Consider the following 19625-nt stretch of genomic DNA (forward strand, 5'->3'; position numbering starts at 1 on the left):
TTACAGTTTTTTTGTTAATATGGTTTAATTATCATTGTTGTTATAATAACATTGCTTCAATAGGAGATTAACTCCTTAATTTTTTAAATAAAGGTTTTGTTGAATAAAAAGTACCCGTATACAGCTTTATTTTGCTTGTTTGACACAATATTTAAAATTTGTGACTAAGAAATAATTATTTTTATTTTATTTTTGGTGTGGTCAGAGATCAATTAGGTAAACCCTTAATCTTAAGCCCTGAAAAGTCATGTAAAATAAAAGCTAATAGCAATGCAACACTATGAAACCTCAACCCATTTGCTCATGCTTGTATAGCACGCCCATACACAACACACACAAAAGTCAAATGAATGAGGAGGCATGTTGACATAACACACAATTTAAATTAAGTAATGTTAGCATGTCAAAGTCAAATGTATGCATGTAAAATATATTTTCCTAACAACAAAATTGTGGCTAGTGATAATAGGGAATGACTAATGTTGGAAATCTACTAGCCAGAGTGGCTGTGATCAGAAAAGTTCATGTCAAGCCAAGGTAATAAGCATTGATAATAAGAATTAATATGCATTGCAAAGTATTTTCATATTGTTGTTTTTGTTAAAGTAACTATTAAATAACACATTACAGTAACTGTGGACATTTACAAGTCAGAACAAAGTCTAAAGCATACTGCATTTTTAGTGGAGTGTGAAAGAAGAGAACACATTTACCAATGCTCTTTAGTAACTGTTGACACTACCTTGGCATGAATCAATACATAGAAGAAAAGAAGTTAAGTTCATTTACTTTGAGCAGATGTTCTTAGTTCTGTAGGAAATGAAAGATAACAAATTGTTTAATCCACAGAATGCACTTCTCACAATTTTTTTCATGATTTGGAAAAAAAAATATTGTGTGAAAATATTATTCTCTCTGGATACATTGTGTCACAATTATAAGTGACCTGGTCATAGCATTTTAAGTATTTAAGTATATTTGAAGTATTGTAGGTTTGTTTTTGTGGTTTGTGATTGTGTGTTATGTTTAGGTCACAATATTGGTTAGAGAGAGATTAAGTATGGTGGTTTGATTTAAGGGCAAGTTGATTTAGGTTAAAGTTATTAAATATATAAAAATATATTAGGTTATATGTTATATGGAGACATGTCTACTTGTATAGGAAGGTTTAATGCTTGGGTGTATAGTAAAGAATTGGGATACAATTAGGATTATTCAATTTATTCATTTGGTTAGGTTTTAGGGTTGAATATCGGGCAGGATAAACCGTGTTATTATACAGTATATGCAAATACATAAATTTATTAAAGCTTCAATTTTTTTTTTTTACTTTTTCAAGTACAAGATGAATGCATTTATTTAACAAATTAGTTGCATTATATCAATTTATTCTTTTAATGTCAGTACACTCTCAGAAATAAAGGTATGTGAGCTGTGGCTGGGGTGGTACCTTTTTAAAAGGTACACATTTCCATATTAAAAGGTCCATATTAATACCTCAGGGGTACACATTAGTACCTAATAAGAACAAATGTGTTCTTCTTAGATTTTTTAGGCACTAATATATATTTTTAAGGTACCAATATTTACCTGTTAAGTACAAAATATGTACCTTTTGAAAAGGTACCACACCAGTGACACCTGCATACCTTTATTTCTGAGGGTGCACATATGTTACGTTCAGGTCATGGCATATGCTGACATAATAAGCTGAAATATTGTAATAATGGGGTCAGGTTTATTCAAGTCACTTTTGTCAGCTCAAGATGTAGATGTATCTACTTTCGATTAAAAAAAAAATTTATCACTTAAAGAAAAATTACACTTTCCAACTTTTAATAATGACTTTTATGGTGGTTTTCATGTGGATATAACTTAAATGCGCCAATAGAAGCTGATGATATGTAACTTCATTACATATTCAGGTCTAATTTGACCAAAGTGCAAAGTGATAGGCCACAGCTGACCTCACTAATGGACTTCTTGAAGAATGGTGAAAAATTCCCCCAAATCATCTTAAACATTGTAGAAAGCCCTCCCTAAAGAGTTAAAGCTATTATTGCTTCAAAGGGTGCTATAAACCCCACAAATTAAAGGGATGGTTCACCCAAAATAAAAATCAAACTGATCTTAAAATCCATTTACTCCTACATTATAAATCTTTATGTTTAAGTATGGCAGTGAATAGATTTGTTTCTTTACTGAAATATCTTCATTTTGTTTTCTGCAAAACTGAAGAAGTGCATTTGGATTTGGACAAATAAACAAATAAATCACGATTAATGATCAATATTAGCACAATTAAAATTGTTGCATGAATTATCCCTTTAGGATTGAGATGTCATTAAAGTTCATGTGCATTTATAGAGATGCCTCAAAACTTTTAAATATATAGTGCACATAAATATGTGACAAAAATGCATTTAGCAGATGCTTTTGTCCAAAGCGACTTACAATTGAGGAGGTGTTCAGTAATTCAACAAGAAGAGGCAATACATACGAGAAGAACTAGATATTGAAAATAACTCTTTTGTGCTCAAAGAATTTAGTGCTAGAGTAGGAAAGCGAGAAAGTGCTCCTACAGGTAGTTTTGGTATTATTCACTAGGTTTCAGGTGAATTGGACATGGGTTTTTAGTTGTTGTTTGAATGATACCAAGATATCAGCAATCCAATTAGGAATCCACCAGTGTGGAACATTGAATTAAAAGGTTTTCGAAAGTGACTTATAGCCTCTCTGTAATGGCACAACAAGGCAGTGCTCACACCCCAACTGGAGGCTCCCGGAGGGGTGTAGACCTTCAACAGCAGGTGGAGGAAAGAGAGTGCAGTGCCAGTAGCTGTTCTGTAAGCAAGCATCAGTGATCTAAACTTGATTCGAGCTTCAACCAGTAACCAATGCAATGAGATAAAGAGAGGTGTTACAAGGACTCATTGAAGACCAGATAAGCTCCAGAGTTCTGGATCATCTGTACAGGCTTGAGACTGCAGGATAAGGGAAACCAGCTAGAAAAGCATTAAAATAAAAATTGAATTAAAAATAAATGAACACTGAAACCAGTTTTTTTTAAAACGCTTCAACAAACAGTTGTAAATCAGATGTAATATGGTTTTATTTGTGGCTGTTAACAAAATTAATAACTTTGAATGTGCTATGAGGGTTAATTTTAATAATTACAAAACTGTGATCCCTGAAAAAATAAACAGATAAAATAGCCAGCATGGTTGCTGAAGAATAATTGGTCAGAAACAATTTTTTTTCCCCACAGCTTAGATGAAATCAATTAAAATGGAGGTCATTTGTCATTTCAGGATTTAATAGATTACCAGGTTTTTCTAAATTCACTCATTTACTCAAATGCATTGTGATATGAGCGATCTATTGTTTTAAATAGTGGCTCAGGAGAGCTGTGGTTTTGTGAAGGGTGGTCTTTTGCTGGCAGAGACACAAATCCTTTCAGCCTTCTTTAATCCTCATGCTTTTTCTTCAATCGAAACGTTAAGCCCTGATTCCACTCTCTGTTTTTGTTTGTAGCAGCAGCAGCAGCAGCACATATGAGGTTATATAGTGGTGAAGACTTTGTAATTTGTTTGCAAACAGTCTATGCTTTGCTGTCCATGTCTTCAAACGATTATCACAATTGAACTGATTGCTCTTGACTGAGGGTAAGGAAGGATTTAAATATGCAGTGAATTATCGCTCTGCTGGAGACTCATCTAAAACAGAGTATGAATTCCTCTTCAGGCTATTTTTTACCAAATAGCCAAATATGTGCCTCTTACTGCCAGCAGTCTGATAGGTCAATTAATCTCTATGTTAATGTGGCCCCATTCAGTGGAAACGTATGTACAACATCTCCCTGTAGTTTGCCTTAGCAGTATCACATAAACATCTAATTGGGAACAAGGTGAGTCATTGGTAATGTGCTCTATTTTTTAATGATAGAGGAAATATGTCTAGCGGTATTTTTTTTTTCTGTAGTCTACAGGTGTGTAGACGAAAGGCTGCATTTGTGAGTGTTGTTTATTCCCAGTGTTTTTACTAGAACATGCACTGCTTTGTAAAACAGTCAGCACAGCAGATGGAGACAGAGAGAAAGTGAGGATGTTACTTGAGGTAACAATGCGATGGACTGGGATTTGAAAATCTGTGCAGAAATAGGACTGAGTGGAGCTACTTTGCTTTGTTCTGAATCGTGTACAATTTTAAGGATTTTATTTATGTGTTTGTTGGTCACAATTTACAATAAGGTTTCAGTAGTTAATGTTAATTATTGTATTAACTAACAAGAAGTATTAATTAATAATTCTTGTGCAATATATTAATCATATTAATCATAGTTCGACATTTACTTGTGCATTATTAACAGTAAAATTCATGTTTGTTAACATTAGTAAATGCACTGTGAGTTACAATAACTAACAATGAACAACTTTATTTCAATTAAGTCATGTAAACAAAGAAAAATAAATACTATAATAAATGTATTATTCATGTTTGTTAATGTTAATATACTAACATTAACAACTAAACTATTATTATTATTATTATTATTATTGTTGTTGTTGTTGTTGTTGTTGTTGTTGTTGTTGTTGTTATTATTATTATTATTATTATTATTATTATTATTATTATTATTATTATTATGAGTTAAACATTAATTAAACAAAATTATGAAATTAACATTAATTAATTTAATGTTAAAACAATAAATACTTTTGTTAGAGTCTTTATTTTAACATGTTCTGTTTTGTTCTGTTCTGTTCTGTTTTTTTTTTTTTTTTTTGTGAACATTCATTAATTTTTGTCCCATTATTTATTTATATATAGAGTCAAGGCTCTCATTGAAAATTTTAACAACTTAATGTTAAATGTAAAATGTATTTATTTATTTATGTATTTATTTATTATTGTTGTTGCTGTTATTATTATTATTATTATTATTATTATTATTATTATTATAAACATTTAATTATACATTACTTATATCAGTTGTAGTTGTAGTTACATACAGTTACATCAAAACATACTGTTATATACAGTACAATCAAAAAAAAACTTTGATTAATTTACAACATTTAACATTTAAAACAATTCATTTCATTTTTTTATTTAATTTTTTTGTTTGTTTTTGTTTTTTTTGTAGCTCAGCAATAAAACAAACAAACTAAAAAGGTTATGTCAAATTAAAAATGACTACCTCTTTTAAAGGCATTCGCCCAAACCCTCTCCATCATTTTTACTCTCTTATTAGATGGGATGGCAGGCCAAGGTTACAATGGGCCAACTTTGACCCACAGGACCTACTTTGGGCATCTCTGTTGTAGTTAGTATTAGTAGTAATAATAAATATCACAATTTGTATGTTATAAAATGTATTTAATATGTTTTTATCCAAATGCATTTATTTAAATAAATTATTATTATTTATATTATTATTATTATTATTATTATTATCTCAATTTTAATATGTTCTACTGGCCTAGGCAGTTGTGCAATTAACAATCAACAAAGGTAAACATGCATTAGTAAAATTTGTATTAAATTACCTCAAAAGTAAACAAAAAAATAAATATTTAAAAAAAAATCTTTATTTTATTTTTTATGTTGTTTCACAGGAGTAGCTCCCTCTCTCATAGTCCTGATCAGAGGTGTCGCTCTGCTCTTCGGCCTGCCTCACGCAGAACCCCGCCCATAACCAGAGGATGCCTGAATGCCATTGGTGGATCTAGAGACTCTGGCCCCGCCTACCAACATCTACAGGAAGTAGACAGTTCAGAGAGGGAGTCAGTGAGAAGGTTCGTTAACAACATTAATTCGCTACAGGTCAATGAACTTCACGCTAATTATTTAATGCTCACTCACAGTCCTGCCCCAGTGGATTAAACTCCAATCTGTGACTCTCTGAGGGATGAGATGCATTAATGCTATGAAAATTGCATGCATAAAGCATTTTTGGGTAATGGTGGTGTCCATGCTAGTCAGTTCTGGTAGGTGACTTCCTGCCCCTTTTAGGAGTCCTCTGTCTGCTCCTTCTCTCCTCTGATTTATGAGCCAATCTGAAGTTTTAAACAACAGCTTCTGCCACAAAACCCCCAAGGCAGAGACTGTTCTTACACTTAGTCTTTGTCATTTCTTCTGTTTCACCTACTGCATCTTAGATCTCAGTTTTATCCTCTTTATTATTTAAAGTTTTATTTAATTGTTTGTTTACCTCTTAAGTCAGTGTTTCCTGCATTAACACTCCCCTGATACTGAATGTATAACCTCCACCAACAATATTTATTATCATAGTAAACGTAATCAAACTGCAAGCTTTAAATGAGCAAACACACTAAAAAAATGACTTTTGCTGCTTGTTTAGTTGAAGTAACATAATTTTTAAAGGGCCACGAAACCCCCATGTCTTAACAGGGTGGTTTTACACCTCTAGTTTGGAAAAAGTCAGGAAAGTGGGTGTGTCTAGCTCTGTTTAGGTGGGAGTGTTGGGGAAGGGAAAGAGGGAAGATTTTGCATAAAAATAGGAGTTTCTGTTTGGGCATGCTCTGATTTCACAGAGGCAAAACAAACACACAGACGCAGGGGAGAAAGACAGTGACTGTGCTTGCATAGACATCAGTAATCAAATTATTTGCCAAATTATTAATTTGTCGAACTGCAGTTTGGCACTTTCACTTTCATTCTGGAACATTTCATGCATGGTCCTCATGAAAAGTAAGATATTGGATGCGATGGATAGGGTTGTTGTTGTTTTTTTTTTTTTTTTTTTTTTTTTGCTGACAACATTGTTGTATTTTTAATCCACTTAAATTTGAAGAAAAAAAAAAACAATTAAGGTAACTTAATCGAGTTTGTGTGTGGAGAACCCAGCATTTTTTTTTTCACAGTGCAGGGTGTGTAGAATGTTGTCAATGTCAATGTCAATTTTATTTATATAACACTATTAAACACAACCAGAGGTTGACCACTGTGCTGCACAACACACATCACAACAAAGAAAAAATATAAAATTATACCTAAAACGAACAAATTTCATTGATAAAATACTAAGTCAAAGAGGGCCACGCGGGGGCGCAGTAGGTAGTGCTGTTACCTTACAGCAAGAAAGTTGCTGGTTCGAGCCTCAGCTGAGTCAGTTGGCGTTTCTGTGTGGAGTTTGCATGTTCTCCCTGCATTCGTGTGGGTTTCCTCCAGGTGCTTCTGTTTCCTCCACAGTCCAAAGACACGCGGTACAGATGAATTGGGTAAGCTAAATGTCCGTAGTGTATGTGTGTGAATGAGAGTGTATGGGTGTTTCCCAGTGATGGGTTGCAGCTGGAAAGACATCCGCTGCGTAAAACATGCGCTGGATAAGTTGGCGGTTCATTCCACTGTGGCGACTCGAGATTAATAAAGGGACTAAGCCGAGAAGAAAATGATTGAATGAATAAATCAAAGAGGTACATTTTCAACCTAGATTTAAAAACAGACAGAAATTAAACAGATATAATACAGGAGGGCAGAGCATTTCACAACCTAGGACCAGCTACTGCGGAGGCATGGTCACCCCTACATTTCAGCCTCGACTTAGCGATGCATAACAATCTCTGGTTAGATGACTGACAGATAGCAAGGTGCCAGGCCATTTAGAGATTTAAAAACCAAGAGAATAATTTTAAGTGACACGATAGTGCACAGCCAACCAGTGCAAAGAGTGTAAAACTGGAGAAATGTGGTAATGTTTCCTGGTACCTGTTAAAATCCTTACTTTTAAACGAATAAGGTTTTCTAACTAATCCCAAAGTATATATGAGTTACAATAGTCCAATCTAGTGGTAATAAAAGCATGGATTCTTTTTTTCATTTTTTTTTTCTACATAAAATAGATTTGACTGTTGAAGCAGGAATTATCCACTGCATTTATGTTTGTCAAAGCATAAGCCATCATCCAGAACAAAACCCAGATTTTTTTTTTACTCAGGGCTTCATAGAAAAACATACATTTTCAAGATTAACTATTGCTGCTCTAGAAAAGATTGACAGGCCGAACAAAATTATTTCAGTCTTACTCTTATTAAAATCTAGAAAGACAACCAGTCTTTCACATCTGGCAGGCATGGCACATAAGTCTCTAGCCCACTTGAACTTGGTTTTAAAGGCAGGTAGATTTGTCTAGATTTTGGTTATGCAATCAAAATGTTATTTGAAGTAATTTAAAAACATGCATGCAATTAAATCAGTGTAGATTCATGAACAAATGAAATGCAATGATTCGTTTTTAGAGTATAAACTGGATTTTTTTATTTTTTTTATTTTGATGGGGCACTTTTTCTTCAAGTGAAAAAGGGCAGGTGCTTAAGCACACAAAGCTCCCCCTTCTGCACATGCCTGACCATGAGTCAGTATTTTTTTTGTAAATTAGTAGTAAAAAAAAAACTTTTAAAATCATTAATTCATTCATTTTCCTTCTGCTTTGCCCCATATTTTAGCAGCAGATGCCCTTCTAGCTGGGAAACACCCACACACTCTTGCATTCACACAAGCACTCATACATTATGGCCAATTTTTGGTTAACCCAATTAACCTGTGGCACCTGGAGGAAACAAAATCCACACAGAAATGCTAACTGGCCCAGTCGGAACTTGAACCCAAGTGTCTGTCTGCAGACTGCAAGACGGGAGCTTAAGATAAAGAGGCGTAGCTTGTAGTAAGTTAGAAGCATAACTTGATGTTGAACCAACGAGATGTTGTTGGCAAATGGCGGAAATACTTACCAAAAAAACATTTTCATCAAATGTTTTCATAAGATTTCTCCAAATTTATCCTCAACCAAGTCATTTGATAAATTATTATATTCATCCATTTAGCAACTAATGCAGCTCAACTCGCTGACTTCTTCATCTGTTTTGTCATGACAGTTAACCTACTCGGCGTCGCCCCCCTTGTGGTTGCAAATCACAGTACAATGGCGAGTGTGTCAAGTATGAAAGCCTCTGCAACGTGCGGCTGTACATTATTAATTCTGATGGTTGTGTTTAGGTTTAGGGTAGGTGTAGACGTTAATAACTCTGATGGTTGGGTTATGGGTTGGGGTAGTTGTAGACATTTTTAACTATGATGGTTGAATTAAGGGTTGGGGTAGGTGTAGACATTAATAACTATGATGGTTGAATTAAGGGTTGGGGTAGGTGTAGACATTATTAGCGATGATGGTTGGGTTTATGTTAAGAGAAGGTGTAGACGTTAATAACTATGATGGTTGGGTTAAGGGTTGGGGTAGGTGTAGACATTAATAACTATGATGGTTGGGTTAAGGGTTGGGGTAGGTGTAGACATTATTAACTATGATGGTTGGGTTTAGGTTAAGGGTAGGTGTAGACATTAATAACTATGATGGTTGGGTTAAGGGTTTGGGTTGGTGTAGACATTAATAACTATGTTGGTTGGGTTTAGGTTTAGGGAAGGTGTAGACGTTAATAACTGTTATGGTTGGGTTTAGAGTAGGTGTAGACGTTAATAACTGATACACAGCGCCATTAAGTCGACAACATAGTTTTAGCATGGCACTTCAAGTTATGCCTCTAATGTACTTCAAGTTACGACCCTAAGGCACGCAGAAAGACCCTTTTCCTTGAACCAGCGACCTTCTTGCTGTAAGGCGACAGTGTTAACCACTGAGCCACCGTGCCACACTAAGTTCATAAACATAAAAGTTTAATAGACGATTATAGAAATGTAGAACCACATCTAAAAGAATATGAATAATTTGTTCATGAATCAGACCAAAGCATTCACCAATGGTGGTATGTCACTGAAAAAGTTTCTTTTATAGCGTGTTAAAATACATTACCCAGAGTATAACTTTAATGTCTTTGTGTGCATGCCATAAAACCATTTTATAATTTCTCCCAGGTTTTTAGTTGCAAGCGTATGGCTTTGTCTCTGAGTGCAGGAGCAACAAGCGGGCTTGTCTGAGCTCCGTTATTGAAGTTCTGAATGCAGGCATGACTCACTGAGACAGGAGGACACTGGGGAGAGCTGCCTTTTCCAGGAGCAGCACGGCTAATAAAAACCACACTGTCATAGCCAATTAAACAGCCAGTGATATATCAATGCAATGGCCAGTCCTGGATGAGTTGGCTAGAATGGGCCAGTCATCAACTCGCACACAAACTATAGGCTACCCTGGCCTAGTTGGGGCTCATTTAGAATACTGGAAGGCTTTTTAGTGCGGGAGACTCCACCTCGCCTTAAATTCTCCAACAGGGTCTCAATACTGACCTATTTCCAGCCTTCCACCCTGCATAAGAATATTCCTCTGCCGGAAAGAGCTCGGTTTCCATAGAGACTGGCTGGGAAACGGGACAGGAGAGAGTGGGAGCGAGACAGGAGAGGAGTGACAGAAAAAAAGAGGCAGGGAGGGAGAGACAGAGATAGAACTGTTTTGCATATGACAGCAGAAAAAAATGCTTGGCCGTTTCATTCCTTCCATCCCAGAAAGCTTGCCGTTATCTTGCTCAAATGACTTAAGCATGGAAGGGATTTAATATTGTGGTATTGTTATGAGCACTTTTAGATAGAACGGTACAGGTCAGTTCCCCTGTGGGTTGTCTGGATTCTCTTGAGTTGCGTGCTTTAAGTGTATTGACAATACTTATAATTGCTTGCTCATATCAAGTCCTGCTGTTATGTGGAAAATAATTCTGAGAGTAGCAAGATTGCATCCTTTGCCTCCTATCAACAACACGGTTCATTTCTAAGTGGCTTTCTAAAGCCTGACCTCATCAGCGGCATGTTTATCAAATACAAGTGTTTTCTCTTTAAAGTGTTTTTAGTATTTGCTTTCAGAAGAGGTTGCTCATTATAGAGGACATCAACATACATTCTGCTATAGTGACACCCTTTGTCCTGTTTTCTCTTCAGTCTAATTCATTTAATGCATGTATCTGAAATTGTTACATGATATGGTGAAAACAGCACAGTTGCATGGAATAAGGTTATAAATCATAATTTGCACTGCAGCAGTATCATTTCCTTTAGCTCTTAACTCTGAAATGTGATTGGTCCATCTTGCTTACGCTTTTACAATTAAAATGGCAGGAAATTATTTTTTCTTGAGTGAGTGTTAGATGCACTTATGTAAGCAGACTGCAAACCGTCTCTCTTTCAATCTGGCACACTTTAATCTGATTGGCTGACTGCGGCTAAAGGCAGTATTCTTTGTTTGTTGTTTTGAGGAAGAAATAATAGGGTGTTTTTTCACACACACGAATGCCTTCATGAATTTGAGTAAGCCCATTTATACTGTCATTCTCAATTAAACGGTTACATCTAGAAATCAAACAATTATTATTGTTGAGAATTGTATGATACAGAACAATATAATATTCGGTTGTTGGGGAAAAAAATCTAGTGGAATTGTATGCAGGGAACATATTTCAACATGCGTCATAATTATGACCTGTGAAATTATAATTACATAGTTCCCAGGAGGACTTAAATGCACCAGCAGAAATACGTGCTTAGCATTGGTCCAAATTCATATTGCAGGCTGGATTGGCTACCAACACTTGGTCTTGCATGCCTGAAATGGCTGCCTTGCAGATATGGCCACTGAGTGAACTTTGAATAAATTCAGTTTTATTCTAGGCACTCAGTAGAATGTTAGATATCTGCAATAGACCCAGATGTTTTGCTTTGTTATCAGGGTTACAATGTAATAAATATACAGTTGAAGTCAGAATTGTAAAACTTCCAACAAGGAAATTTTCACAGTATGTCTGATAATATATATATATTTCTTCTGGAGAAAGCCTTATTTGTTTTATTTCGGCTGGAATATAAGCAGTTTTTGATTTTTAATAAACCATTTTAAGGTCAAAATTAGTAGCCCCTTTAAGCTAGATTTTTTCCAATAGTCTACCGAACAAACCATTCCTATACAATAACTTGCTTAATTTCCCTAACCTGCCTATAACCTAAATAACCCAGTTAAGCCTTTAAATGTCACTTTAAGCTGTATAGAAGTGTCTTGAAAAATATCTAGTAAACTATTATTTAGTGTCATCATCGCAAAGATAAAATAAATTAGTTATTAGAAATGAGTTACTAAAACTATTATGTTTATAAACATGTTGAAAAAAATCTGCTCTCCGTTAAACAGAAATTGTGGAAAAAAATAAACAGGTGGGGGCTAATATAACTGTGTATATAACTGTGTGTGTATATTTGTACAGCAAATGTCTATGTGTTCCAGACCTCAGGCTGTAATTGACTGCAAAGGATTTGCAACCAAGTATTAAAAAGTGAAAGTTTTTTTTAATGATTATTATTATTGTCCAGTTACTTTTGGTCCCTTAACAAGTGGGAGGCCCATATGCAAACTACAGTGTTCACCTGATTTGGATGTAAACTCCAGACTCCAAAAGCTAACAGTCTGCTGTTTAAGCACATTTTGTTTGTTACATTTCAAATCTATTGTGTTGGTGATTAGATCAAAAAATGTTAAAATTGTGTCGATATCCAAATATTTATGGACCTAACTATATGTATATATACACACACATTATTGCACATACAGGTAAAATACAGAAAACACAACAGAGAACAGCACAATGTCTGCATTTTTGTTTTTGTTTTTTTAAGCCTAAGTGAAACTAGAACCAATGTTAAGTACCCACACCCACCCACAAACCCCTTGGGAAGAATGACAATTAAATGAGAAAACTATACAGACACTTTTAAATGTATACAAAATAAACAATGAGAATATATATTAAAGTGTATTCTTGATTGTATGTAACGTATAGATTATTATGCATGAAAATACTCTCAAATAGCAGACCACATTGAAAATGTGTCAGGGGACTCTAAAACGTTTATAGACTGTTTATTAACTTTTATTATGGAGATGCACTCTCTCTCTGCAGAATTATCCCAATCAATCTCACTTTATCAATTATTTCCAAATATAGATATTCTGGTGAAATTGTGTTCATATCGCAAAATAAAAAAATATCTCTAGATTTTTCCATTATCGTCAATACCTAGTTTGTTCCATAGTCTAAAGGATAATTTTCCTGTTATGGTTTGTTGCATTTATTTAGAAATGCGCACCACTAAATCACAGTCAGTTTGTTCCAGAACGAGGTACAGTGTGGATCAGACCTTTTGTCATGTAGTCAAAGGTTTAGATACAGTTTGTATGACTAGTGGAGAAATGGAGAGAGGGTCACTAGAGATGTGCTCAGCAGGAGATCCTCAGCAGAGAGTGTGCTTCATTAAAATCACATTTTTAGCCTTGTTGAAGAGAGCTCTCTTTTTGTTGTTGACTTTGAGGATTGCAGTAAATGATCGAATTAAACTGATTTATGCTCTCTAATCTTAAGCAAAATCTCTCAAACTCTGGCTAAATCCATGCCTCTTTAACTGTTTCAGTCTTGATATCTTAGGATGGATAATGCACAGCCTGCTGAAACACTCGACATTTTTGTCATATCTTCAGTTTTTGTAGAAAATAGAATCAGACAATTTTCCTCCTCTTGATTGAGGCTTAGCTCTGACTCGGGCGTTATCAGAAAAAGCAGTGCTTGGTTAAATATTGATGCTATGAGAGAAGCCATTCTTTGTCAGGGATTATGAATTATTACACAAAGATAATGAATCAGGGGAACAATGCCGATTGCTCCTAAATTGAGAGATTAGTTTACCAAAGGTCTGGTCGGATGGAAATTGTGCTTTCATCCCCTTTAAAAGAATTTTGCATGCAAATTGTCAGAAGATTAACTTAAGAATGACTGCCATAGGGAACAGCAAGTTTTGAATCAGGAAATCAGCTAAAGCCCAGCTGAACTGCATGATTATGTGTCAGAGAAAACACTGGGCTACCAGCCAGGCCGAACAAATGATGAATAGCTAATAATCTGAGATACATGAATGAGTAGTTTTTGTTAGTTTGTTCCATCAACATGTGAGGGTATCAACATAGGGGGAGAAAAAACTTCAACATAAGCTCATTCGGAAAAACTTAGTCCTATTTACATTTCTGGGCATTGTGAATTATGTAGCCAGAAGTATGTATGGCTGCATTTTGTCTTAAAAACGAATGCTACAAGGCAGAATGGCACTGTTCCTTTTCGCACTTACCTCCATATGGATGGCTTTTCCTCTGTTACCAGTTTGTCCAGTTAGCTCGCCATGGACGTCTGCGAACTTGAGATGCAGTGAGGACTTAATCACAACGATGGGGTTTAAGATTCCAGAAAGTGGATGAGACAAAAACAGACCCAAAAAACAAAGTAAACCAGTAAATAACAGGCTGAGAATGTGGTAAAAATCTGAAAACTTGGTAAAAATCTGTATTTTCTTTTTCTGGATTGCTTTTTTTAAACTGTCAGTTGGGTTTAGGGAAGTGGTTGGGAGGGTCAATTGGTGCTTTTGAAAATACTTTTGAATGAGCCTGGGTTGAAAAACTTCCTTTAAGTTTTATGTCAGATAATCTACAGTATAATCTCTGCAATAAAGGCAAATAAATGTTCATTATGATGAGTTATTTTTATGCATGTTGAAATGCAGTACATAATTGTTATGGAGCTAACTTGTTAACAAAGGTTCGGCGGCGGAATCATGCCTCACTTTAGAGGTCTGCTTTAGAGGTCTGCATGAGTCAGCGTGATGCTGCGTTTAGCTTGTTTGTTGCTGTCTGCGTGTGTGTGTGTGTGTGTGTGTTTATACAGAAAGCTTGTTATAGGCTGTCTGGACTCTGTATAGCTGGGTTTTCGGTTACGTTCTCCCCCGTCCGTTGGCGGTAATGGGCGCGGCGGGTTGAAAACAGGGCTAGTCAGGCAGCGAGACAACAAATGCTGAATATAAGCAAAAGTAGTCGGGTTCGGGCTAAAACCTGGCAGGAGGTGGCAGGAGCGGGATTCAAAATTTAGTCACGCGCAGATCTATACCTCATTTTGTCTCCTTTTCCAATCACCTACTCCCTAAATATCTTTTCAGGCAGACCAGCCCTATACCACTGTTCTTCTCGTTCTTTCAAACTCACCCTCCCTTTCTCTCTATATTTCCTCGCTTTCCATTCACAATCCTATATCCCTCTCTTCACTCCAAGGTTGAACAGGATGATCCTATCTCTCTACCAAAATATTACAGAGAATGGAGGTACACTCTTTGTCTCTGGGCGTCATTGTAGGACACGCGATCAACCTACCTACCTACCTGTTCACTGTTACTTTCCCAAAGTTTCTTTCCCTTAAGCCATCAAAAATTAACAACAAGAGATTTTTTTCTTCAGTAGAATATTAGGGAAGAGTTTTATCCAAATTGTGTGACCCTTGGTGGGTTTTTTAAATCTTAGTTAAAAATAATTAATACACATGACTCGAGGATATGGTGGTCTGATGAAGCTCACATGTAGCTGTTGATTTGAATTTTATGAATCACCAAAGACCCAGGTATGAGCTTAAATATTCAGAAGAAAAACGTCATCTATATCTTTGATGGCTTTAGGGAAAGTAACTTATTATTTTGGGTAAACCTTCCCTTTAGAATTTAGAGAACTGTAATGCTCACTCTTAGAAATAAAGGTAGGAGTGCTGTCACTGGGAGCTGTCACTAGCTTGTCAGAAGGTACACATTTGTCCCGGTAGGGTCCACATTCTTAAAGGTACATCTTAGTACCTAAAAAGTACAAACGTGTTCTTTTTTAAAAGGGGAACCTCCACATGGACAACTCTCATAGGTTTATCTCTGAGAGTGCAGATTGATCTCAATTAGAGATGGTTTTGAATAGCTATACTGCAAATATGGTCACTGAATGAATTGGCTTTCTTTGAAAAAAGACTTTGCCATTGGCAAACATGGCAAGGTTCATGAACCGGTTTGAAACCAGTTGTTATTTTTGTAGTTCTGTTTGTTGATGCTTCAGGCACACAAATTACTCAATGTATTCAGCTTCCAGAATTATATCCATTCTTTTTTTAAGATCCAACCAACACAATCCCATGAAACGATACACAATCCTGTTCTTAACCCCCTCAAAAATACATATTTCACCATTTCTCTCTCTCTCTTCGCAGGAACATCTCTGGCCCAGGTAATGACCTGCATCAGGATTCATTTTATAATATGCAAGCCACGCAATCCTCAAAATCTTGGAGCAGCCACTTAGACCACAGGTGTGCTAGGAGTCTCCGGTCAGGCGGTCCAAGCCAAAGTCCTCCTGCTCCATACCGACCCTGCTCAATCCCAATCATCCCCTCTGTCCACTCCTACCAGGATGAGGTCTCATGTATGCAAACCGCCCCAACTGATGGAAGCAGTCGCTCTAGTCCTCTTGAGGGAACAGCGAATACTGCAGCTGTCCATCAACAGTCCATCCGAGCGGCTGGTAGACGGGAAGAAGTGGTTTCGCTACTGGACGAGGCTCAGGAGCAGCTTCGAGCGCTGGCACATGCCCAGAGGAAACAGGAGGACCTTAGTAGCTCCGTCCCTCAGGGGGCCAAAGAGACTGTGTGCATCCTTTTAGCAAATGGGGGTGGACAAGGGGGAGTGGCCTCTTTTGGGCCAACGGAGACTCAGTTGGTGAGCCCAAGAGACACACACAAAGATGCTACAAAGCCCGGCCAATGAGAAGCGGCGGACAGGACTAACCACAAACGTCCCGTGTGTCTTAGGGCTTCACAAAGCTCTGCCAAAATTGGGATATCACTGAAACCTACTGTACCATCGAATTTCTGAGGACCTGCTGTTGGTAGAAGTGTGGGGAGAGTTGACAGTCTGGAACATGTGAAAAGATAATTTATTTATATGCATTTATTTAAGGAGAACTTCTACTTAGAAAAAGAAACCAAATAGTCTGTCATCTCCATGGTGTTTTTAACTGTATAAAATATACATAAATATATATAAATGGATATAAATATATGAATTCAAACTGGTGACCAAGTACAAAAAAGGAATATGGGAATGAGAAACTTTCTTTTGTAATGTATCAGCTCCACATCCTTAAAGACTAAATACTCAGTGGTTTAAAAAAAAAAAGAATTATATAAAAAAGAGGAGTTTTTTCCACTCGTTTCACACATTTCCAGCCAAGCTAAGCTTGTCCGACACACAATCTTGTGTTTTGCACCTGCAGCAGCTGTGTTTACTATCACCGTCCCAGTCACTGTCCTCTACCCTGCCAAGGAATATGGCTCCATCTGCCTTTGAAAACCGTGGAACGTGGATTACAATTGGACTAAATTTCTAAACGCTAATCGTATCCAGGCATGAGGTAACTGATAGTTAAGCACTGCCTCCAAGACATCGATTGGAAGAATTTGGTGTGTCTGTCTGTTTGTGGAGCAATCTGCGTTTTGTTTTCTGTGCCTCGGTACGTTCACTCATTCATTTTGGTTGGGACAAGCTGACGGAACAGAACACTTTGTACTGTACACCATCTGAGATGCACAAACAGATAGTTGTCGCCTCTCTGGATGGACCGAGGAGATTCCTGCATGGGATATTAGAGGGCAGGTTCGGCCAACACAAGGAGCTTCTGTTTTTTTGTTTTTCTTATAGGATTGTCTGCTGCTTTCTGGGAAAGTGGGTGGAAGCAGCAGTCACTGTCAGTCTGTATGCTACCTTTGGATTGGGACATAATATGTCTGTGAATTAACAACCAAATGTGGAAAGAAAGAAAAATTAACAATGAATCTTTTGTGAAACTGTTTCTTTGTTTACAATGTTTTTTTTCTTTTCTTTTCTTTTCTGACCCCCGATTCACACATTTGTGCATGTTGATGGTATTGTTTTGCAGAATCAACCCATGACAAATAATGAAACCTAGAACATTTTATAGAAAAGCCCCACTAAAATGTAATTGACATGAATCTGATGATTTCAATTCAAATACTGACCTAAAACAACTTGAGTGGTCTGAGTTTTATAGATCATCTTTATTGACCATCTTATGAGAAATGCTCAATGGCAGCCTTATATTAGATTTACTTTTCTTACAGGCTGTTGTTCATTCACGAGAATTTATTTAAGACCTGACCGCTGTAGTTTACTTTCAAATCCCTCTTCGCATTTAATGTTGCATTTGTCCACCATCGCAGGTTGTGTCCACCATGCCAGCCATAACTCAAGGACAAAATAAAATAAAATATCTCCTGGTAAGAGAAAGCAAAGTTAAAGGTTAGCCTGAGGCAGAAAGTAGCTATAAGGGCAGACAGATAAGGCTCTCGCTTGATCTTATAACATCTTCCTCTGGCTACAAGCACTGACCTCATCAGCGAAGCACAGTGTGGTGGCATGTCAATCAAATGCTATATGCCAAAACACCCGTACCAGTCTGTAATCGTGGATCATATTGACAATATTACTGGATGGGAGATTTCGATTTTAAATGCTGTTGTCAAAAATGTTTTAATGGAAAATGAAGAAATGGTATTTTGGTAAGAATGTTGCTGACTACTGAATTTCAAAGTGTTTTGTTTCCTACGGTTGAGGTCAATGTTTATTCAGAAGAGATCAGCGTTCATGAGAAGAAATAAACAGAAGAGTAAATGATGCCTCAGTTTTAATTTTGAGTCAACAACCCCTTTAAAAGTAAGGGGTTATTTTTTTATTTTGTGACATAGCATGTTACAATATGTTTATTCACTTTTTTAAGCTTTGTGTATGCATGTAGTTTTATCCATTTATTTTTACATGCAACAAAAGGGATGCCATATTACTAGGTGATCTATAAAACTGCAGACTCAATCACATCCAGGCCATATCAACAGATACAGAAATTGTTCTTCACCTGTTAATGTTCACTTTCAGTTGAAACGGTGTGGGAAATGTTTCATTTAAGCTGGACCATATTTTGTACACTAGTGCTTAAGTATATTAAATTATGTTTTTGCACAGTAATTGCAATGTATGGTACTTTATGCTGTCATTATTTCACAATGTGACTTGACGAATTTATTACTGAAGAGAGAAATATATTGCAAGATATGTTCGGACAGAATGCGGAACTACATGTGCAAGAGGGTTGAACACGAGCACAACTGAAATTTCTTGGTTCTGTTTGACAGCCCCCTTGACGTACTTTAATGTGCAATTTCAAAAATGAAAAATGACAATTTTGTTCATCCTTGTATGTGAGAAACTGCATTATTGCCCTCCCTATTGAAATAGTTTTCTTTTAATTTAGTTCATTTTTTTATTTTTTCAATAAAGATGAATCTTCAGTGTTGAATCATATTAGAATGAGTGTTTTTTGTTAACTTAATGCTTTTTTAGCAAATATAAATCCAGAAATAAAGCTGCAAGCAGCATTATAAGGCACCCAGGCTTACCGCCGCCTGGGGCCTTAGGATGACAGAGAACAGTGGACAAGAATAATTTAGGCTGATACATATAAAATCCTTGTGTCAGCAGGTGGCGCTATGACTGTGGCTTAATATTGGCATGTAGATGTCTTCAGGAGAGAATTGTCATTTAACATCTAAATATACAGGCAGATTGCACATTGTTTGGCGTCCAGTTGGAGAACCTTGTCAGTCCACCACACACTCTAGATCAAAGGTGTTCAAACTCGGCCCTGGAGGGTCGGTGTCCTGTAGATTTATCTTCAGCTTACTTCAACACACCTGCGAGGATGT

At 36.4% G+C, this 19625-nt stretch overlaps 1 protein-coding gene across 5 annotated transcripts in view; it reads left to right on the plus strand.

Annotated features, from left to right (window-relative positions):
* nrg3a (neuregulin 3a) overlaps window positions 1-19219 on the plus strand; it is a 600542-nt gene extending 581323 nt beyond the window's left edge. For 4 of the 5 annotated variants that reach the window (XM_073920787.1, XM_073920788.1, XM_073920784.1 and 1 more), the window contains 2 exons: window positions 5619-5798; window positions 16062-19219. In XM_073920787.1, coding sequence (XP_073776888.1) covers window positions 5619-5798; window positions 16062-16614 — 733 coding nt within the window. In that variant the 3' untranslated portion in view covers window positions 16615-19219. The remainder of the gene's footprint in view (window positions 1-5618; window positions 5799-16061) is intronic. The other variant, XM_073920786.1, reaches the window with a different exon arrangement.
* The last annotated feature ends 406 nt before the right edge of the window (window positions 19220-19625 follow it).

This window comes from Danio rerio, chromosome 13 (genome assembly GCF_049306965.1).
Source record: "Danio rerio strain Tuebingen ecotype United States chromosome 13, GRCz12tu, whole genome shotgun sequence".
In the NCBI taxonomy this organism is placed as follows: domain Eukaryota; kingdom Metazoa; phylum Chordata; class Actinopteri; order Cypriniformes; family Danionidae; genus Danio; species Danio rerio.